The sequence below is a fragment of the Chiloscyllium plagiosum genome, unplaced genomic scaffold (genome assembly GCF_037043375.1).
Source record: "Chiloscyllium plagiosum isolate Xiang-an unplaced genomic scaffold, Cpla_swu_hap1 HiC_scaffold_24, whole genome shotgun sequence".
Lineage (NCBI taxonomy): Eukaryota > Metazoa > Chordata > Chondrichthyes > Orectolobiformes > Hemiscylliidae > Chiloscyllium > Chiloscyllium plagiosum.
The window spans coordinates 38,409,092-38,433,136 of record NW_028270162.1 but is presented as its reverse complement, the minus strand read 5'-3'; the positions used below and the strand labels follow the sequence as shown (position 1 = coordinate 38,433,136).

Genomic DNA, 24,045 nt, shown 5'->3' with positions numbered 1-24,045 from the left:
CTGGACACCAACAATAAGACTGCTGCTGCCTTTGTGGGGTAAGTCTCCAAATTGCGCACACGAATGCGCGCACACGTTTTGACAGGTTCCACCTTTGCCCTGTACCGGACAATGTTGGAGAGATTATTTGGAGAAAGTGTGGGTGGAGAGTGACAGGGTGGGATGTCAGTCATTTAGAGATGATGCCTGGACTGTCCAGGGTTGTTCTTGGTAGCATTTCAGTGAGCTGAGTTCGTTTCAATCATTGTACCTGTAAACAAAAGGGTTGAAACAGCTCTTTGACATAATATTTCTATTGAGACCTTGAGATCATTTTTGGATTTTCCGATATTTGGATAATTGATACTTGGATAATAGAGGTTCCACTGTAGTCAGTTTTCTTCCTGTTGTCCTATGTAGTGTTTTTCACAGTCTTTGCAGGGTATTGTATAGATAACGTTCGTCCTTTTGGATGTGGGTGTCGGGTCTTTAATGTTTGTGAGAAGCTGGTGGAAGGTGTTTTCTAGTTTTCTGGACACTAAGATGCCAGGGGGTCTGAGTATTTGGGTAGTCATTTCTGATATTTCTTTGTATGGTATAGTTACTATTATGTCCTGTCATATAGTGTTTTGTTCTTCAGGTTTATTTGAGGATAGTGCTCTTAAAGTGCCCGATTCGTTTAAATCCCTTGAATAAGCGTTCTTGTTCCACTTTCTGGAATTCTGGGTTGCTGCAGTGTGCCCTTGCCCGTTTAAATAGTGTTTTAATGCAGCTTTGTTTGTGGATGCTGGGATGGTTTCTGTTATTGTTTGGTATCTGAAAAGACACTCGAGAATTCCTTTTAGTCTGGCACTCCAAATGGAATTCAATCAATAAACACATTGAATTGGACCCTATATACAAATCACTCAGATATAGAACCGGAAGTATCAAAAACAGACACGTAAATACCAGGTGGGACACACCACCAAAACTTTATCAAAGATGCCCCAATGATGTCACCTAGTGAGGTGATGAAACATCTGTAGATAAATACACCAGCTCAGCGAACGAATCTATAGTCTATTCTATTATTATGTTAAATTTTCCAATGGATTTAAGTTATTCCAGGTTCCTCTTTCCTTCATTGTATTTTAACTATAGCGTTTGAATAAATTGTGTTTTGCTTATTGTCAAGTATCTTGACCATTGGAATTGCATCTGGAACACAGCATCTTGCATTTATCTTTTGAAGTAAGAAAACGTTAGGTCTAAGCTACCTTAATATATTTTGAGAGGGTCTGCTCTGATCCATAACACTACTTAAAGTTATGCGAAGTAAATATATGTAAAGCCACAAGTAGGTCACTCAGTTCTTAGAGTCTGTTCCATCAGGTAATAACGTGATGGCAGATCCGATTTTCACTTTAACTCTACAGTGCTGTGTTCCCTGATAACCTTAAAACCCCTTGATAACCAATAATCTGTCCGGAGCCAGTGTTGAAGGCTCCCAGGGCAACTTTCAAGTGCATGCTGTTTTGCTGCCAGCTCTGCTGGTGAGATGGTGATGGTGTTTTGTGGGACCTTGTTTGTAAGATACGATTTTGTGTGTGCATGTGTATGGTCCTTGCTTGCACAGTCTGAGACCACACTCCTGGATGTGGCACATACCTCCCGATGTGCATACACAGAACTTTACACAGTCTGAAAGGCTGTGCTTGCTGATTTTTCCATGGGGTGGGAGAGTCCATAACTAGAGGGCATGGGTTCATGGTGAGAGGGGAAAAATTTAAAAGGGACTAAAGAGGCAACTTTTTCTCAGAGGGTGTTCCGTGTATGGAATGAGTTCCAGAGGAAGTGGTGGAGGCTGATAAAATTACAACATTTAAAGGCACCTGGGTGGGTGTATGAATAGGAAGGGTTCAGAAGGATATAGGCCAAGTGCTGGCAAATGGGACTAGAGTAAGGTAGGATATCTGGTCAGCGTGGACGGGTTGGAGCAGCGGGTCTATTTCCAAGCTGTACAGCTATATGACTATGATCCTGTCATCTGAGCTGCCTTATGCAATGTCAGATGATCCATCCAATTTCATACCATTCTTTACACCTAGTGGTCATTGATAGAATTGTGTGGCTTGCTACATCTTTTTAGAGGGCAGTTAAGAATGAATCCTATTGGTATGGGTTTGAAGTAACGTAGATCAGACTAAGTAAAGATGTTAATGACCTTCCCTGAAGGATATCAGTGAATCAGAGTGGTTTTTACACAAATTGACAATGGTTTTATGGTCACCATTTGACTTTCTTAAAATTCTAGATTTTTACTGAAGTTGAACTCCATAGTTCAAGGCCATAGTGGGATTGCTAGTATAGCAGCTTTATCATTAGGCCTTGCCCCATTCTTCTTGGAATAGTGAAAGTCAACAGGTGATTTAATAGTTATTTTCAAGATCGTTAGAGATTTTGATACGGGTAAGTTGATGAAAACTATTGTCCTTTTTTCACTGAGTCAAAAGGATCTGGATGTCTCTCCCTGGAAGGGTGCTGAAAGCTGTCTCCGTAAAGAATTTGACAATAGATTTGGATAGTATTTGAGGATGAGGAGCTTTCAGAGTTGCAAATAAAAAGTGGTCATGTGAGACTAAACACCACTGTTCCTTTTCAAAAGTCAGCACAGGTGTGATGGACCATTTGACATTCTCCTGGTCCACAGGTATTTTGTGATTCCAGGATTGGAGGTCTTATGTAGAACTTTCTGTACATAGATCCTCAGTTTTGGATAAACTGCAAAAAATGTTAAATCCTATTAGTCATTCCAGCCCCTGAGTTTAATTCCAGCTGTTGACAACAGTGTTGCCTAATTATGAACTTCCCAGTGTTCTTGTTTCAATCATGTGTTGTTCTCCAAACTTCTGTATTAAGGCGATTTCCTTGTGATTCGAGGCTTAATTCCAAATCTTGTAGTTGAATTGTTAAGATTATGCCTTAATTCCATTGGTGGAAAAGGAGTGTTTGTGTTGTACTATGATGACACCAAACAGTTTTGAGAGCACAGCTGTTTTATCTGCTAGGTTTGCACTTGGGGAGGTTACCCAATTAGTGTAGAAATGTGTTGAATTAAATAAACACTTCAAAGACAGCAGTTTGTAATTTAATTGCTGTTTATGTTTTTCACAAAAACTTATTTTACAAATGATAACCAACTGTAATTGACAAATACATTTTATTCTTAGTTCAAAAAAAGTTAAGTCTTTTACTTCTGTTCTTCTGCAGAAAGCCTTCAATGCTCTTTGCCACAGCACTCATTTGTACGGTCGACGATTAGTACTGGAATGGGCAGACTCTGAAGATACAGTGGAGACATTACGCAGAAAGACAGCTGAACATTACCACGGTAAACTGTTTTTGAATTCTAAAATCATGATTTAACTAAGGAAACTTATTGAATTGCATTATGGAATCTAGGGGACTTAAATAGTCATTCTTTGATTCTGTTTGCAACATTAGATGTAAATATTAAACTGGGAAGTTTTTCCTTCAGATGTTACCTTTTTTATCTATTCATGCGATATGGGCATCACTGACTGACTAGATCAACATTTATTGCCTATCCCTAGTTGCTGTGAGGGTTAAGAGTCAACCACAAATTCAAAATATGTAAATTTCCCAAAGAAAACCTTTAATAAATGTATGTATTACTCAGAAGTAGAAATCACCTTGAAGTGTATCAAAGAGAAATGAGTGAAGATCTAAAACTTAGTCTAAAAAATTTTGACACTTCATTTTATTTCAGGTTCATGTTTGTAGATTAGTGGTACTAAATTAGTTTGTTTGGTTAGGGCATGTACCGTAATTAAATGTAGTATTAGTGATAGTCAAAATATGACATGCTATCACTTTAAGCAAGATTAACTGAGCCTGCAGCAAAAGATTGATCTGATTCAGTAGCTTGAAACCTTTTAGAATATATAGTTTTCTTTGCATTTGTTTGTTCTTGATTTGATTACATTTGCCTCACTCTAATCTGATGTGAATCCTACCCAGCATACTGTAATCTCCCAGATGGCCAAATTAATGCAAGTATTTTTCAGCTGCATATATTGAGACATAGGAGTACGTTTGGCACCGGCAGCCCTTGATCCTATTCCACTGTCCAATAGGATTATGCCTGTTGCAGTCTTAATTCAACCTTGAATATAATCAGTGACCCAGCCTCCCCTGCTGACTTCGAAGGATTTATTCCAAATGCTAACAACTCTCTTAGAGAAGAAATTCCTCTACATCTCTGTCTTAAAATGCGAGATCCTTGACTTTGAAATTATCTCAAATAGTTTTGGATGTCCCCATGAGAATTTCATCTAAGCTTCTATCCTGTTGACCTCCCTCAGGATCTTGTACGTTTTAAATAAAAGGGAGCTTGAGAGTGGGTGATCAAAGGCATGAGAAAGCGAGAAATATACTGAGGATTCAGGGAGGGGGGCAGCAAGAGAGTAAATCATTGGGGTAGAGAGTGAAACATGCAGAGAGAACATACCAGGGAATTTGAGGAATAGACAGGAAATTTGAATGAACTAGAGTGTGAGTGTGAGAGAGAGAGAGAGAGAGACAGATTGAGAAAAAGAAACAGAAAATTAACCAGAGATTGAGGGAGTATAAGAGTGCGGGGATGAGAGAAATTGAACCAGGGCAAGTGATTTAAAGAGAAACGGAGTGACTGAGCAGAGAATGATAGAGAGGAAGAGAGATGTCAAATCATGGAATGAGAGACAAGTGTGAGAACAGTAAGAGACTGAAAGGGAGCATGAAGGAGCGAATGACCGACAGAGAGAATGAACAAAGCAACCAGATGAGAGAGAAAGAACAAAGCAGAGATGGAGAGAACACAAACTTAGGAATGAGAGAGAGAGTTAGAATGAACCAGAAATGACAGGGAGAATGAACTACAAAAAGCTATAGAGAGTAAGAAAAGGGAAGAGCGAGAATGTTTTGAAACAGCCAGTGAGGTCTTTAAGATAGGCAGACAGTATCATTGAGAGGATTTGATGTGCAGATAGACTAACGGCCCTGTGTGGCTCTCTGGAGTAGTGCAGCAAGAACAGGGACGTCCAGAAGCAGACAGACCAGCAGCAGAAGTGCTCCAAGAACACCGAAGTGTGAGGTCACAAGAGCGCAGGTAGATAATTGGTAGGTATTTTTGTCTTGCCTTTTGGATATTGATTTTAATTTAACACTGTAAATACAGCTTAAAAGCTTTACACGATAACTAACATTCTAGAATGACAAAACTGGATTTCTTCACTTCTGTTGTATTTGTCCTGCCTGTAGACAGGACATGTCCAGTGAAGGTGATGCTGGTGTCTGGGATTTTGTCATGATTCCATGAGTATGACTGTTGCTGGTCCATGAGAAAGCTTTCCCTGTTTTGGATTAGTCCCCCAAATATTAGTAAGGAGGACTTTACAAGGTCAACTGGACTGTTTCTATCATTGTCTTTTCTGGCGCTGGGTCCTTGCCAGTTGGTCCATCCAGTTTCATTTGTTTGTTGATTCGTAGCAAATAATACAACTGAGTGCTTGCTAGGCCATTTCGGAGGGCTTTTGGAAGTCAACCACGTTGCTGTGGGTCTGAGGTCAGACCTGGCGAGGATGGCAGATTTCCTTTTCTGAAGCATATTAGTAAACCAGATGGCTTTTTCCGGCCTTTGACGATGGTTTCATGGATCTATAGATTCTTAATTAAAGGCTTTTTCCGATTAAATTCAAATTCCACCATCTGCAATGGCGAGATTTGAACCTGACCATTCCCTAGAATATTAACTGAGTTTCTCGTTTAATAGGCTAGCAGTAATACCAACAGGCCATTGGCCTTCTCCTATGGCTGTTTTTTTTTTTAGATTACTTAGTGTGGAAATAGGCCCTTCGGCCCAATAAGTCCACACCGACCCGCCGAAGTGCAACCCACGCAGACACTGGGAGAATTTGCAAACTCCATACTGATAGTCGCCTGAGGTGGGAATTGAACCCGGGTCTCTGGCACTGTGAGGCAGCAGTGCTCACCATTCTGCTACCGTGCCGCCCACATTTTTGTTGAAAATTCGGTATGCCATGAACCTATTCTGCATACCATACTCAATGCTGTCAGTCTTCAGCTCACTCTTGAGTATTTGTGTACTATGTGATATGTTTGCTGGTTTTATGAATTCACTAGAAAGGTGAGAAGCTATTGTAAAGTACATTAGCATGTAGTATTCTTCATGTTCTCAAGGTTAGCTCCCAGATAATAAACGCTTACTAATTCAAGACTGGATCTCAGTTAAGTAGTCTGACACCACAGATTCACAGGTGAGCGTTCAACTGAGATGACGAAGGTATAGAGTTGGGTGACATCAATAGGAAATACTCCCTTTCTGGATAATTATTTCATGAAGCAACAAGGATGAGGTAGAGGAGGGGTCAATGAATAGATCCTTCGATACGTCAGAGATAAGAGTGAAAAATTCCAATGTTCAAATTTTGTTTGAAATACCATTGGGTGTAAGATCAGAGAACTAGCTCAAAAGTCAAGACAGGATGTACAGTTCCTGCAAGGTAGGTGCAATCTTCAAATGCCACCAAGTTGATCATCTACCTGAAATATCAATAATTTTCAACATTGGAGTCAGGTGCTGACTGTCCAGTGTGACTCAGGCTAGATTCAGCCTAATACAGATTGACCCTTGCTTCCTTTTAGTAATACAATCAGTCAGTTCACCACTCAGCTGATAATCATGATTGAGCATTTGTACCCAAAGAAGAACCTGACCAAGTTAACTTGGACTGTTTATTCAAAAATGCAGTTATGCAAAGTTGGGGGTCCTTCATATCTGGCGCCAACTATGAAGGGGGGTGGGGGGAGGGGAGGAGACTATGTAAGAATAAACTGCAGGCACGAAAGAAAAGTGTTGACTTCAGACCTATTACAGAAAAAGAAGTGGAATGCTGTAAATCAATTAAAATCTTGAAATGTTTTCAGGTTAACATTACATATTTAAAAATGGGATTGCTTAGTGATATATTTATCTTGATTTAAAACAAAATAATTGGAATCACAGAAATTAAATTTGCCAAATATTAAATGTTGAAATTGCAACTTTTAAAGTGATTATATGAGTTACTAGCTAATCTATATTTTGTCAACTAAGTAGATTTAAGTTGTTGCTGCTCCAGAGTTGGATTGCAACATGAGATTTGCCGGGTTTTAATTATGTGAAGACTAATGAATCAATGGATCAATGTTGTCATCATCTGAGAACATGGGTACTAAACTAATTTGTTTTCGAATCCAAAAACGTTTCCCCGGGATTCTATCCTATCATTCTGACACTTAACAAATCACATTTTATGTAACCTGAGATAAACACAGTCTTGCTTCATGTTTGTTTGGGACCCTTTGACTCCTGTCTCAGAGTCTCACCTTATTGCGAAGTTACTAAACTCTCTTTGATTATTTTCCAGTGATCAAGGTCGTGCTATTAGGGAGCATGCTTTCACGATTACTAGAAACATTAATTCCATGATCACTGCTAGCAGTTGTAAGCTTCACACCTCTGCCAGCTCTCTTACTGCTTTAGCACTGAAAATAATTCTTGCTGTCATGCTTACTCTCTTTAGGCATACTCATTTTTAGATTTTGCTTTTCCTTATGACCGCCTTTTAATGATTTTTGATTTGAAGATTTCTGCATTCATCAAAGTGGATTTCCTGTGGATTTTAATGAAGTATCAGCATTTTCTTGCCACAATAGCCCATTATACTAGGATCAATCTAGAAATGAAGGATAACTTTGTTTTTATCCATTTCCTGTGATGTCCTGAAACTCTCCCCTGGACTTGCATGTAACAACTAAGGTATTTGTGAATTTCTTTGCCATCAATATGATTTGCTACTGTTGCTTCCTATATTTCACCTTACCCATAAAACCAAACATCTATTCCAGCCATCAAACCACTTGAACCACATCATCCAATTTTTTACTCTTCTCTTCTTGATTATAAAAATGACCTTTTATCCATTGACCATTCTGATTAAATTTCCAACTACCTAACTTCACTTCTGGTGACATGCAAGTTGACAGTAAGTAATTCCGTCTTCTGAGGTACTGGCTTTTTCACTTTTAAAACTTTTATTTTTAAAGAAGCTATTCTTTAAAGAAGCCTCCCCTTCAAAACTACCACCCCATTGTCAGTCCTCTTCTCTGAAATGCCTGAACTCACTTTGTTTGCATACATCTCCTCCACACATTTTTCCAATTAACAACTCCCTGTTACAGCAAAAAAAGTCCTAAAATGGTCTTAATTAAACCCCTGAAGTGCACAGACTGTAAATATGAAGTGTTGTGTTCATTCCTTCTTGACTGCCCAACAGCCTTTGATATAGTCAACTCTGCCAACGGTTTATTCCATGAATCCAGCCTGCTTCATTCCACTCATACATATTTAAGAATACATGGAGATGTAGATTGGAGTTTCCATTGTTTTTCACTATTATTTCTGACCTGAAACTGGGACCCCTGGGTTTTGGACTTCCCTAGTGTTCGTTCCTGTGTTCACTCTCTTCCTATTAGAATTTTGTAGGTTTCTAAGACATCCCCTTCATTCTCCTAAACTTCAATGAATATAGTCCTAACTGATACACCGTCTTTTACCATATCAGTCCTACCACTTCAGGAATCAGTTATTTTTATTTTTGATTAACGTAGAAAAAAGGGGGCGCTTGTCTTGGAATTTACACAAAACATAGTTGTGGGTGAATTTGCACAGAATCTCACGTTAGGAGGCTGAACTCTTGGATGCCAGTTATTAGAAAGCAGCATTTGTATAATGTTGCTTGGCGGAATGAGTTAGAGGATATCATCAAACTCTGGATTGGTCAGATCATGCTTTCAATCTGGTGTCCAGTTTTAGTCATAAAGACACTAAAAACAGCAAAGCCATGTAGACTTTGTTAAACAAAAGAGCCAAATGATGAATCTATAGCCTTTGGGAAAAGCACTGAGATACATTGGCTGATCCTCCTTAATGAAATGAGACTTATAAAGGTAATTTTATGTAAATCTTGACTGTAAAGTACAGGAGGCACAAATGTTTAAAGCAAATAAAATTAAATTTAGTTTGATATTAACATGGTATTTTATCACAAATTGGTGAACACTAAATTTTGGAATGGTGGAAAAAGATTGAGTCATTTAATAGACGCTTAGCTATTGTAATGTGGAAAAGTGAATAGGGGAGCATTAACTTGTGATAGTCTAACATTTGCATGATTCTTGATGATTTATGGAAATCATAGTGATCAAAATAATATTTCACAAAAACTTATTCAACTAACTTGTATTTTTCTTCTGTCCTTTATTCACAATTTTATGGTTTCATACAACAGGGAATCAATGTTTGCCTTGAGGAAACTACTTCAAGGTAGAGCTGAATTATTATTGACTTGTTCTCATGGTGTGCTGCCAACATTTCAGTTCATTGCTGCCAACAGGCAATGGTGGTCTCTTTCCAGGCTTAATCTGGAAATGATTGTTGAGGCTGCTTTGCTAGCCACACTAAAAGCATTATCGCATAGTATACAACTTTTATGAAATCAGGCAATGAAGGTGAAGTGGAAATGGGATGGAGAAAGTTAAGAGTGCATGAGAAGAAAAGACTCTACCAATTTGTTTAGGAAAAAAAATACATTTTCCCCTTTGTAATAAATTCATCATTGTTTGCGAATGATATGAATAACAATACAGCCCACTTCCATTACTACTATATAATACATTCCTCAAGGCAGTACTGTCTACAGTATTCACAGATTCAAAGAGTTTGTAAGCATATTAAAGTGAATTGACATTTGAAAATAACATGCTGTAGGTAATCTTTATTGAGAATTAATAACACATTAACAGTTCTGTATGTTAACCATATATCCTTTAGAATCATGGAATCTCTACAGTGTGGAAGGAGGCCATTTGGCCTGTCGAGTCCTCACCAACCTTCCAAAGAGCATCCCACCCAAATCCAGGCCCCATCATATCCCAGTAATCACACATTTACCATGGGCACTCGACCTAGCTAACACATTCCTGAATATTACAGCATGGTCAGTCCACCTAACTTGCCCATCTTTGGACTTTGGGAGGAAACCTGAACACCCACTGGAAACCCTTGCTGGCATGGGAAGAACATGCAAACTCAAACATTCAGCCAAGGGTGAAATCGAATTTTAGTCCCTCATGCTGTGATGCAGCAGTGCTAACTACTGAGTCACTGTGTCCACCCTTAAGCCTATTAACAGTCTTGAGTATGGCACTTTTCCTTTTCCGACATTACTATTACTATGTTTTGACAAACTCATTTTTGTCACATTTCATGGAGGATGTGTCTCCACAGAATATGAAAACTGGCTTGGCAACATCCCAAACCTGCCTCATTATCTACCTAATTCAATCCTACAGTGGTCCTCTTGTCTGATTTTCCAATTTCCCAGTCGTAACTGGGAGAATCCACTACTGCCAGAATATATGGAATAGCCTATCATCCTTGACACCGGCACTGTTTTTAAAAGGCCATTATGTATTGGTAAAGTACTATTAGTCATTGCAGATAAAGGGATAATGGCACTCCATTTTATGGACAGGAACCTGCAGGTCCGCTAAATGGGCTAATGCAGAGGAGGGATATCCTTTTTCAACAAAGAATCTTTGCAGTAGCATATCAGTGTTAGTGCTAGAGTACTCCAAAGTGCAGCACTGAATTGCCAGAACACAAAGTGAGTGTATCGGAGATGTGCCATGTGGGTGCAGGGAGGCTGGCATCTGTCAGATGCCAGTGTTTGTGGACATCTGGTGCACGTGGCCACTACCTTAGAGCATGCCCTGAGCTGTTATTGCCTGGTGTTTGGTGACAGTCCAGAGGAGCAAGTGGCGACTTTCAGAAGTTTTGTGTCAATAATTCATGATATCCAGTTTCTATCCAGCAAGTGGTAGGATGGAAACCTGCATCCTAATGAATCAAAAAATCGGTAGTTATGAGGGTAGTAATGAGCAGTAGTTCCTGTTAATCGGCTTCTCACTGCTCACTATTGAGATTCTTTTCTTGACATCCAGAACTCTTGGAAATTGTGGCATGTTTCTTGTGACATTGATAAAGGTCTTGCTGATTTCTCTCTCAATTCTCCCAGATTTCTCGCTATGGTCCCATCATCCAGGCTCTGGGACTGTTTTGTTAGTTTGGAAACCAAAGCTATCATGCAAAGTGGAGTCATGGTTAAAAGAGAAACCAAGACTAGTCAGAAATGAATGATGATTGTCAGTTTTTAAACTTGAAAGTCATTGCTGTCAACTAAGGAAAAGTACACGATCTTCTGGCAAGTATATTAGTGGGTGAAGCGACTTCCATTCACTGAGTTACTTTTTTAAATGTATTCATGGGATGAAGGCATTGCTGCTTAGGCCAGTATTTATTGCCCATCCCAGAGAACAGTTGAGAGTCAACTACATTGCTGTGGGTCTGGAGTCACATGTCATCTAGACCAGGTAAGGATGGCAGTTTCCTTCCATAAAGGCATTAATGTATCATGTGGGTTTTTCCAACAATCATTCAATAGCTTCATGGTCATCTTTAGACTCTGAAGTCCAGGTTTTATTTAGTTGGATCCCCAGAACATTACTGGGTCTCTGGATTTACAGTCCTGCAATAATACCACTAGGCCACTGCTTCCCCCTTATGTATTTGAGTTTTCCAGACTGCGACATGAGGATGTTAGTTGAGGAAGGAATTAAGTCGACTGGATATATCCTGATTATCAAGCAGTCTGCTGCCACTGTTAAGCCGGTTCATGAGGAAAGTCAGTTGGTGAGGAAGACGGTTGCTGTCCATAAACCATAACTAATCATAAATCCCAAATCTCCGAAGAGAAGGAAATGGATTAGAAATTAAAATGTAATTTCCATGACACAGACTTACAGTTTGTATTTATCTTTTTTTTTCTTGTATATACGTTTGTTATAAAAATTGTGTTCTGTAGTACCTAGGTAATTTGATTGTAAATTGAAGTTCAAAAGTTTGCAAGAAAGGAGGCTCGCCTTGCTGTCATGGGAAAGCATATGTGATGCACTTATGTATGTTTTTAATCAACCTATTAAGATGCGTTGGAGCAGGTGGGATTTGAACCTTGGCCTTTTGGCCAAGGGGTAGCAACACAACATCTCCAACACAAAAGCTGTACGGTGCATTTTATCATTGTTCACCCTGTAACTGAGAAAGCTTTGGAAAATGTAACTTTTCTGTACAATTACTTTAAACTCATTCAGAAAAATTGTTTCATTTGTGAAGTCCCTCACAGAATTCAAATCAGGGCAGTGAGCTTGAGTATGAATGCAGATGGATGAAGAACAAAATGTTATTTGGAAGGTTCAGGATAATTTGCTAACAGTTCTTGGGTTTCTGACAGCTCAGACATCAAAGTGTTTGTGTTTTAGAACTGTACAACAGACTGACGCATTAAATGTGCATTTTCTGAAAGAAATATTAAAATGAATGGCAAGTTTTAAGTTCCCCACAGTTTTTCTCTTGTTTTTCAAACGGTTGCAATAATTCATACTTTTACTAAATGTGGAGAAGAACCTTGTGAGATTTGATTACTGCCTTAGGTGAGGTATGAGTGCCCATGTTGGTTCATTTTTTTTCTCATTGGTTTAAATCTGCATGTGAGATGTCACAGTTCTGAAGGAAATTAAGGGATTGGGCAGAATAGTGAAGTTGAGTCGGAATGATCGGCCAGGATTTTGTTGCATCAGGTGGAATTGGTTCGGTCTTCTGCTTTTTTTTTAAACATACATATAATGTGTAGGTGTCCAGGTTAAGGCACCAGACATTTAGATGCCTTTTAAAAGCAAGTTCAATTTTGTGGTTTTTGTTTAACTAACAGCCCCAATTTCATAAAACTTACTGCTTGTACTTATTTTTATGTGTCAATGTTTTTGGAGGGTGTGGAAAATAATTAAATTTCATGATGGTCATTGAATTTCGATAAGACTACCAACATTACATAATCTGATTGCTCCATTCAGCCCTAGAAAACAGAATGTTTATATAAGTGTATTGCGCGCACAATCCAGGGATTTCAACCCCTTCGGCAGCTATATAATCAGACAGTTGCAGTTTTTGAATACATTTTTTTAAATTCCTTCTAAAATGATTAAGTAGCAGTTATTTATTTTCTGAACAAAAATTCTGTTTGATGTGAACTCCTCAGGCAAATGTTCTGATTTTATTCATTGCTCCTTTCTACTGTTGCAGTACAAATGATAAACCTGCCTGATAAGTGCTGTAAGTGAGCGTGATTGTCATGGCAAACAGTAGCGAAGCAGTGCTGGAGCTACCTCCAGTTATTTTTGGTACAGAGATTCAAATATTGGTATGGTATAGATGGTATTTCAGCATAGTCAACTAAAATAGTTGCCAGTGAATCTTTATTCTATAACTTCTGAAGCAAAGACATGGTAATGCTTGAAGGTGTGACCTTGCTAAGTGCTAAGTTGCAAGATGGTTTACCTCATCTGGCTGCTTTAAAATGTACATGAGCATATTGCATAACATTGACACCCTGCAACTTTCAATGCAGGTTTAAATCTTTAGGATTGTAAAGGAATAAAGTAGAGAATTGTAAGAGATGTATGAAACCTGATTAATACTACTGTTTAGTATCAATTGATGAAGCATATTTGTGCTATCATTGAACATGAATTTGAAGCATTTTTGCTTATATTTTTAAAAAGATAACATTTCTTCATTTAGGTTGCAATTATTCACCTTCACAACAATATGCTGTAAGCACCTAGAGCGTTACCTTAAAGAATAATCATTTTATATTCCAAAATCAATTTTTAAATGAAAATTGTGCATGTTTTTGCACCTTTTTCCTCCCCTTGGTGTTTTCACCTGGAAAAAAATGAAACTACATCTTTTGCTTATTAGTATTTTGCAATTCACAGTACCCTGACCAGAGAGAAATGAGTTCTCACTAGGTTATTTTGCCAACAGCAAATCTGATGCACTGTTGATCTGATGATGTGTATTTCTTTCATCTGGAGAACTGTATTAACAGCAATACTTGATGAGGCCCCAAACAGAGAAAATAAAATGCCTTGCCCGCAGGGTTTCAATTGCTTTTTAGTTACAGCCATGTAATCTAAAACACTGTGAAACATGAAGCATTTTAATATTGTTTTTACTCAATTTATAAGCAGTAGCAATTTCAAGTGGTAAAATTGTTTCAATCACTTTCCTGTTTATGACATATATTTATTCAGGAATAGTGAGGTCTTAACAATGATTTCACTCTCTAATGAAATAGATAATCGAGTATAATGGGCATTCAGATTAATTATCCTGTAGTTTAGCGGCTGTAACTTGAATTTAAAAAGAAAACAGTAGGTCAAAAGGTGCAGAATGTAAAAAATCCAAATGCAAAAATGTAAATGATAAATTGCTCAAAGTTTTTCAAAAACCTAAAATAAAAATTTGTACTCTAAGAATGATTGTTTATTCAACTCATTTTCCATGTGACTTAAATATTAGTCGATTCATGTTTTTTTAGTTATAGTTCCTAGTCTGAAATATTATCTGAGCAGTTCTACTTTGGACCCAATCATAATCACATCTGGAATAGTTTTAGCTTGGACTAAAGATTTTGTTTTTTTTTTGAAAGCTGGAGTCCACCTTTGTCAAATCTTCTATGCATCCGTTCATGATTCTAACTCAAAACTCACTCACTGCTCTGAGTACTATTTGTGTTTCGGCGTAGATAATTTCCATAAAGCACGATAATAATATCTGATTGTATTGATTCTGAAATTATTTAAATATTAGCAGGACCTTTTTATGATCTTGCAGCCCATCTCAAAATAAAATCTGCCTTCCATTTCCTGTGAGAAGGTTTCAGTTGAACAAAATAGCCTTTATTATAATTTTTTTCTGGCATCAGGAAGATGTGAATGTCAATTTTTGATATTTTTCTGCTTGTTCTGATCAGTGAATTGGCAAGTAATTTCCTTTTTCTCCCTACAATCCTTCCCTCTAAGTTACATTTAGTAAGCCTGTAAGAGTTGATGGCCTTGGATCAATGTGTGAATGATATCATGCAAGTAACTTGCAAGAATTTAACGTGAGCAAGTGCGAGGTCTTGCACTTTGGCAAAAAGAATAAAAGCATAGACTACTTTCTCAATGGTGAGAAAATTAATAAAGCCAAAGCACAAAGGGATCTGGGAGTGCTAGTCGATGATTCTCTAAAGGTAAACATGCAGGTTGAGTCCGTGATTAAGAAAGCGAATGCAATGTTGTCTCTTATCTCAAGAGGGTTGGAATATAAAAGCAGAGATGTACTACTAAGACTTTATAAAGCTCTGGTTAGGCCCCATTTGGAGTACTGTGTCCAGTTTTGGTCCCCACACCTCAGGAAGGACATACTGGCACTGGAACGTGTCCAGCGGAGATTCACACGGATGATCCCTGGAATGACAGGTCTAACATATGAGGAACGGCTGAGGATACTGGGATTGTATTCGTTGGAGTTTAGAAGATTAAGGGGAGACTTAATAGAGACATACAAAATAATACATGGCTTGGAAAAGGTGGATGCTAGGAAATTGTTTCAGTTAAACGAGGAGACTAGGACCCGTGGACACAGCCTTAGAATTAGAGGGGGTCATTTCAGAACAGAAATGCGGAGACATTTCTTCAGCCAGAGAGTGGTGGGCCTGTGGAATTCATTGCCACGGAGTGCAGTGGAAGCCGGGACGCTAAATGTCTTCAAGGCCGAGATTGATAGATTCTTGTTGTCTAGAGGAATTAAGGGCTACGGGGAGAACGCTGGTAAGTGGAGCTGAAATGCGCATCAGCCATGATTGAATGGCGGAGTGGACTCGATGGGCCGAATGGCTTTACTTCCACTCCTATGTCTTATGGTCTTATGGTAACTTCTCAATATCTGCTGCAAAGAGCTGAAAAATTAGAGGTAATCTTCATAAGGGAATGAAATTAACATGATTAACTTTGAAACTGGTAATGAGAAATGCCTTGATTGTATTCTAACTGTAAGATTAATATGTGAGATCAAACAGTGATGATGCAATGAGCTGCTTTTTAAGTCAATAGAGAAAGGCAGTTATTTTATTGAGGCTATTATTTACTTTGTGTTTCAAAGTAATACGAGGAACCTCAATTACCCGATTATCAATTATTAGAATTTCGAATTATCCAAATAACATCTCAAGGTCTCATAAAAACATTGTCAAAGTGAATTCAGATTACCTGTACTGAAGAACATGTGAACACACTGGCAAAAACAAAGAAACACAAGCACCTCAAGCAACAGCGACTGGATTGTTTTTAATGTAGGGGTTAGTTAAACAGCTCTTTGTAACAGTAAGTGCTTTATTCCCGTCACTTTACTGAACCGCTCATAAAAAATGGCAGAGAAAGTAAATACATACGCGAGGCGGTGCTTTTGTCTTTGTATCTCGACACTGGATTCAGTGGAAGTTGACAAATGCTGTTGTGATCATAGAAGCTGTTCAGGACCTTGCTTAATGCTGGGATTTCACATATTTATGTGATGGTGAAAGTTTAGTCCTTCTGAGTTTAACCTGCAATTTGCAGAATGCAAAGGTTAGTTTGTTTAAATAGCAGACTCATCTAAATTATAGATTTAAACAAAATGTCCAGTAGAGCACAGCATTAGATCAGTATGGTTTCCCTGGTTTAAGGTCAAATCGATTAACCGAATAATCAACTATCCGAATGAAATACTGCCCTCCTGACTCGTTCGGATAATCGTGGTTCCGCTATAGTTGACTATGTTGTACATATTTTGTATAGTTTCAGCAATGAAAAAGAATGTTTTGTTTCATTTTCCATACACCACTGTTGTTTCTTTTTATTCGTAAAGTTGCATCAGTTTAGCTATAAAATAGAGACCTCCATGCCTTCATATTTATTATTAAAGTATAAATTGAAAGCTCAGCAAAATGCTTGGCAGCCCTTTTTCTGTCAATCAGCAATGTCTCAGTAATTTTCAAGGGCCTTTTCTCTTCTGATGTCCCATGAATGTGATGCCTCAGATGAACTGGATATTGTTCATTTCATGTAATTTTGAACCTCAGGCAGTAGCAACTATTTAAATATTTAAATAGTATAACTTGCAAACATAGATGAACAGCTTACCGTCATCTTCCTCAAGTGCATTTAATGATGGACAATAAATGTTGGCCTTGCCAGTGACACTCACTTTCCAAAAAGGGCAGGAGGAGTTTTGGACTTCATACAGCTTCCAAAGACCTACTCAGCAGCAGCACAGATACAGGCTTGCTCTTCAGTGAAGATGTGAGGTATACATAAGTATCAAATTGAGGAAGAAAAGTAAGTTAAACAGTCCGATGCAAATTAAGTTGCTTACTTTAAAAAAAAATGAGTAGATGTACTTGCTTTGAGTATTGTCAAACAACTGACTACAAGGGAGCTGAATCCACACACAATACAAATTAATCATAAAATCAAGCTGTCAGTACCTCAGTAAGACTTCAACTGTGCAGCACCAAAAACAAAATGCTGCTCATAATGTGGTTTGCTCCACACTGGGGAGACAAAACAGACTGGGCAACCTCTTTGCAAAACAACCCATGTTCTGTCCACAAAAATGACTCGCTGCAGTGCTTTAGCAAAACCCATTGCCAAGCTGGAAGAACAGCATCGCGTTTTCAGCATGGGGACCCTGCAGCCTTCAGGATTCAATATTGAATTCAATAATTTAAGGGTCTGAGCATCTTCTCCTGGGTCCTTAACCGAAACCCCATACACCGGATCTTGTCATCACATGGGCTGCCACCATAAACAATCCATTCTTAACCATTACTGGTCCCCATTAGCAGCTATTGATTGTCCTAGCCTGATCTTTACCCATTCCCTTGCCTGTCTAACCTTTTTCCTCCCTCTCTCCCTCCCTCCCTCCCTCCCTCCCTCCCTCTCTCCCTCCCTCTCTCCCTCGCGCTCTTGCTCGCTCTCTCTCTCACGCTCTCTCTTGCTGTCTCGCTCGCTCTCGCTCTCTCTCTCTCGCGCTCGCTCTCTCTCTCTCTCTCACTCTGTCTCTCTCTCTGGGCTCCATCTTCATCTTCCCCCTGCCGCTCCTCATTTTCAGCATTGGTACCAACATTTTTCTCACTAAAATGCATCTCCAACAACTTCCACAAACTAATTCTCTGGTGATTGTGGTTTTTCGAGTTCCTGTCTCCCTTTCATTTACCGATACATAATTATCTCTGAGATGTTCTTTTGTTGTGAAGACGACTGCAAAATATTTATTCAGTCCATCTGCGATTTCCATTGTTTTAAATATTAATTCTCCAGTCTCAGTTTCTATAGGACCAACACACTTTTAAAATAAGAGTTAAAAAGTTATTTATGGAAACTCTTCCTATTGGCTTTCACTGTATGTGGCTAGCTTTCCCTTTTTTTATAATTGTTTGTTTCCTATAAATTTAATTTAGTTAATTTAATGTTCTCTAAGGAAAGAAAATGATCATCCTCACATTATCTGTCATGTAACTCCAGATCCACAGCAATGTGGTTGACTCTTAACAGCCCTCTGGGCAATTAGGGATTCGCATTAAATGCTGATCTAGCCAGTGACACTCACTTCCTGTGAATGAATAAAAACAAATTGGTTATTCCTCACTGGTTTTAGATCAGTCTTTTAGTTTTATGCTTTCTTTAACATTTCTAGCTAACCACCTCTTGGAATTTTCCTTGCTCTTTTTGATGCATCTGTGCATTTTGAAATATTCTTTTAAATATCTGCCTCTATATTCCTATTGTTTTATCCTTTAATCTAATTTGTTAATTCACTTTAGCCAGCTCTGCTTTCGTGCACTTATAACCGATCTTATTTAATGTACAATGTAACCTATGACCCACTCCACTTTCTCTCAAGCCGAAAGATAATTCAGTCATATTATAGTCGCTTCTCCTTGGGGCTCCTTCACTCGATACTCGGTATGGCTGCCACCAATGGAAAAGTACCCCAATTCCATTGACACCAGCTTTGTTGGGGTTCCTTGATGCCAAATGCTGCCTTGATAACAAAGATGGTCACTCTCAGTACAGCTCTTTTGTCCATGTTTGGACCAAGGATGTATTGAGGTCGGGACTGAGTGGCCCTGGTGGAATTTGAGTGGCACACTGTTGGTTAGATCCATACTGTTGGTTAGGTGTTAATGGATCAATCTGGCGAGGGGCATGGCTAGTTCTAGACCACAGGTCTTCAATCCAATTGCTGGAATATTGTCAAGACCCATTGCCTTTGCAGTATTGGTATCTTCAGTCCTTTCTTTTATATCACAAGGAGTGAACCAAAATTGGTTGACTGCTGGATTCTATAACACTGTGACCTCTGAGCAAGCTGTGATCAATCATCTGCAATCCCTGTCACTTCTGGCTGAAAATTTAAGCAAATGCGTTAGCCTTGTCTTTTATTCTGATATTCCAGGCTCCATCACCATTGAGAATGTGGATATTCCATTTACTGCTGGTTGTAAAATTTGATGTTTTGTAAAGTGTGATATAATCTTTGGTTTTGTTCCTGAATGTGCAATATAGATCTTCCATTCTCGGAGGTCAAGAATCAATTTGAAAAAAGAATAGAAATTTTAAATTCAAAATATTGCTTGATGAGACACTGTATGTCAGTGAACTCAATGGTGATGAGTTAATGGAATTTGGTGTAAGTTAAGATAACAAGTAGCAGAATTTTAAGTGAGCTCAACTTTATGGAGGGTAGAATATGGAAGACCACCCAGGAGTGCACTGGAATAGTCAAATCTAGAAGTAATAAAGGCATGAAGGAGGTTATCAGCAACAGGTGAGATGAGACACAGGCACACTTGCTGATTTTGTGATTGAGGTCCAAAACTTTTGAGGTCAAAGTTGATATAACAGGTTAGTTTGATCTCAAAGGATGAAATAAGTACCTTTGGAATGCGGAGTGGCTTCAGTCTTCCCAGTATTTAAGTCTAGCAAATTTCTACTCATTTATTACTGGATGTAAAGCCAGTCTGATAATTTAGTAGTAATGCAATTCAAAAGATGTGGTAAATTGAGCTGGATGTGTAAGGGACATGTGAAAAGAAATATAGAATTGACAAATTATGTCTCTAAAGTCGTATGAAGGAGAAAAATAGGAGGCAAGCCAAAGATAAATCATTAGAACACACCAGAGGTTGGAGCAGGAAACAAAGCTGGTGCATGGTCTATAGCTGGGTAAGAATGGAAACACATGAGAGCATCCCATCAGCTAGACAGCAATGAAAAGGTGTTAGAGGTGGATGGAATTAATGAAAGATACTATGTTTTGAATTGCCTCAGTTTTGTAATTTTAGGCCATCATCGCAATCTTGGCTCTTTGTTAAATTTAAAGGGCTATTTTTTCAAAACGCCATGTCTCCTAGCCAGAAGATCAGATACTATGTGTGGGCAGCATAGTGGCTTAGTGGTTAGTACTGCAGCCTCACAGTGCCAGGGACCTGGATTCTGTGTGGAGTTTGCACATTCCCCCCCATGTCTATGTTGGTTTCCTCCCACAATCCAAAGGTGTGCAGGTCAGGTGGATTGGCCATGCTAAATTGCCCATAGTGTTAGGTGCAATAGTCAGAGGGAAATGGGTTTGGCTGGGTTACTCTTTCGAGGGTCAGTGTGGAGTCAGTGGGCCAAATGGCCTGTTTCCAAATTAGGGAATTAATCTACTTTGGATTCCAACATTAAAATGTTATAAATTATATGCCTTAATTATATTGCAAAGTAGTGCATCCACTTAGTGCTTGCCAATCAAGCACTATTTTCTCTTCCAGAAGGTGTCTCATAATTTTTAGGCAAATTTAGGCCAGGGTGTGGAATCTGTTACAAGATAGTGGCGATTGTTTTCTGAATATGAAGAGAGTTGCATTTTTGGTGTGTGTTTGGGGGTGGGGGGGGGGGGCTCTTCTTGCTTTTCTAAAGCAAGACATTTGTGCAACATGTACTGGCTCCAGTGTATTTGCATGAATTCCTTTAATAGTGCATGATAATAATTGGATATGTCTTTTAATTGTAAATTTTAGAAAACATTTACTTTGGCCAATGAACCAGTCAGTTGTAATTTTATGAAAAGCCACAATGCAAAAGCATATTTGTATCAATGTGCTGGAACAGGATTGCATCCCCACATTGCAGCTGGAGATTTCCCCATAGACGGTCATTAGTTTAGATCTGACAGAGGCTTTCAGAGTCATCAAGGAGCCTTGACTGAGTAGATAGGGATAAACGGCACCCACTCTCAAAAGAATCGAGAACGAGAGGATTTAAAGTGATTTTCAAAAGAAGCAAATGAAAACTGAGAACAATCTTTTTTACAGAGGGAGATATTAGGGTATGGACTGTACTGCCTGGAAATGTGGTGCAGACAGGTACAATTGAGGCACTCATCATTGTTTTGGATGATTATTTGGATAGAGGTAATGTGCAAGGATATAGGGAAAAACAGGAAATTGGCAATATATAACTATGCTTATTTGAAGAGGTGGTGCAAACACATAAGAGTCATAGAGATATACAGCATGGAAACAGACCTTTCGGTCCAACCTGTCCATGCCGACCAGATATCCTAAATTAATCTAGTCCTATTTGCCAGCACATGGCCCATATCCCTTTGAACCCTTCCTATTCAAAATGATGGGCCAAATGGCTGTCGCCTGCACTGTAACACTTATGTGATTGAGAGTTTAAGTTAGTGGTATTGAAATTCAATTTCGGTTAATGACAATTGTACTTTAACATTGAAAACGGCCTTATTCTTAGTTGTTATGGAATGTAAGCTAGAATGCCATTCTTCATTGTTTGTTTTGTTATGCCTAAGTGAACTGTGCTGTTTATATCAGAAACTACAGAAAGCTGAGAAATTTCAAAGTGGAAAAGGCTCATTTTGCCTCTCTTCAAAGTTATGCCTAAGAAGTATTTTACTAAATGTAAATTGGTGGACTGAGTTTTCTTGCATGTTGTAATATTTGTTTTGCTTGCAGTAACTTAATAACGTTTTATCATAAAATGTGGATTGGCCCTGCGATTTTAAACAAAAACAAGTTGCTAGTTAATTTTCAATACAGACAGTAATTTCCATGCATATTAGCAGCAGAGATGTTGTAATTTCATCTTCCAGTACAAGTAGAAAAATAGTCTACTCTTTGTTATTCAATAATTTGAATCATGCACCATAAATATAACTACAAATTAGAAAATTGGTGCTTAGAGATTTAAACTTCTTAGAGAAATTTCTTCATTCTTAGAGATCTAGAAGGATTTCTACAGAAAATTTGAAGTTTCCAAACAGGAGAAGCATTTAAAATTTTTAAAAATTGTTTAAAGTTTTGAATAGTATATTCAATTTTTAACCAAAATGTTGTAAGCTGCTGGGAACGTTTTAGTTACTGCTAGTAATTAGATTATGAAATGTTTTTTCCACTGGAATGCATATTTTGTGATTCTACCTTCCAAAGTGAAGTAGTAAAATGGCACAGTTGAATTGAAATAAAAGATAGCTACGACATCATAATAATTTTGACCTAGTGTGATTGTGCAGTTGATTATCCTGTTGATTGCAGCAATTTGAAAATGTATTTCGCCTGTACTGCATCACTGAATTTCAAAAGCTACAAAGATCATTCAGTGCCTAACAGATTCAACTGAGAATTGCAACAAATATATCTATTTTATCTTTAGATTTATTATTAGGGAAATATTTGGAAGTTAAAGCAAAGAAATCTTGTCAATCTTATTTGGTTTGGCTGACTTGTGACTCCAGACTGTCAGTAATGTTTGAGTGTTAGATGCTGTCAGAAATGGCCTAACAAGTCACCATGTTGTGTCAAAAAGACTATGTAGCCTAAAAAAAAAGAAAGGAATGAAAGTGGATGGAGCATCCAACATCAACCTCGGCACCACAAATAACAAATGTAAATGTATCCCTGTCCGCCCTGCAAATGCTTCTTTATTAACACCTGGGGGCTTGTGCTAAAATTGTGAGAGCTATCCCACTGATAGGTAAAGCAATAGCCTGACATCATTTTGATGGAATCATACAATATAAACAATGTTCCAGAAAACAACATTGCCATCCCTGGGTATGCCCTGCACCACTAGTAGAACAGGCTCTTCAGAGGTGATGATACAGTGGTTTACAGCCCAGAGGGAGTTACCCTGGAGTCTTCAACATTGATTCCAGACCCAAAGAAGTCTCATGACATCAGGTCAAACATAGATGAGGAAACCTTTTGCCGATTACCATGTGTTACCCAACCCCTTGGCTGATCAATCTGTACTTCTCCATGGGAAACCAGGGAGGCGATTGCCGAGCCTTTGGCATTGATCTTTAAATCGTCATTGTCTACAGGAATAGTGCCAGATGACTGGAGGAAAGCAAATATGGTTCCCCTGTTCAAGAAGGGGAGTAGAGACAATCCTGGTAATTATAGACCAGTGAGCCTTACTTCAGTTATTGGTAAGATGGTGGAAAAGGTTATAAGAGAGAGGATTTATAATCATCTAGAAAAGAATAATTTGATTAGGGATAGTCAGCACGGTTTTGTGAAGGGTAAGTCGTGCCTCACAAACCTTATTGAGTTCTTTGAGAAGGTGACCAAACAGGTAGATGAGAGTAAACCGCTTGACATGGTATATATAGATTTCAGCAAGGCGTTTGATAAGGTTCCCCACAATAGGTTATTGTACAAAATGCGGAGGAATGGGATTGTGGGAGATATAGCAGTTTGGATCAGTAATTGGCTTGCTGAAAGAAGACAGAGGGTGGTGGTTGATGGGAAATGTTCATCCTGGAGTCCATTTACCAGTGGTGTACCGCAAGGGTCGGTGTTGGGTCCACTGCTGTTCGTCATTTTTATAAACGACCTGGATGAGGGCGTAGAAGGGTGAGTTAGTAAATTTATAGACAACACTATGGTCGGTGGAGTTGTGGAAAATGAC

General features: G+C 38.5%; 1 protein-coding gene across 6 annotated transcripts in view; it reads left to right on the top strand.

Annotated features, from left to right (window-relative positions):
• Positions 1–24,045, top strand: part of rbm19 (RNA binding motif protein 19) — a 250,198-nt gene that overhangs the window by 103,575 nt on the left and 122,578 nt on the right. For all 6 annotated transcript variants that reach the window (XM_088000100.1, XM_043715848.2, XM_088000099.1 and 3 more), the window contains exon 23: positions 3,232–3,352. In XM_088000100.1, coding sequence (XP_087856226.1) covers positions 3,232–3,352 — 121 coding nt within the window. The remainder of the gene's footprint in view (positions 1–3,231; positions 3,353–24,045) is intronic.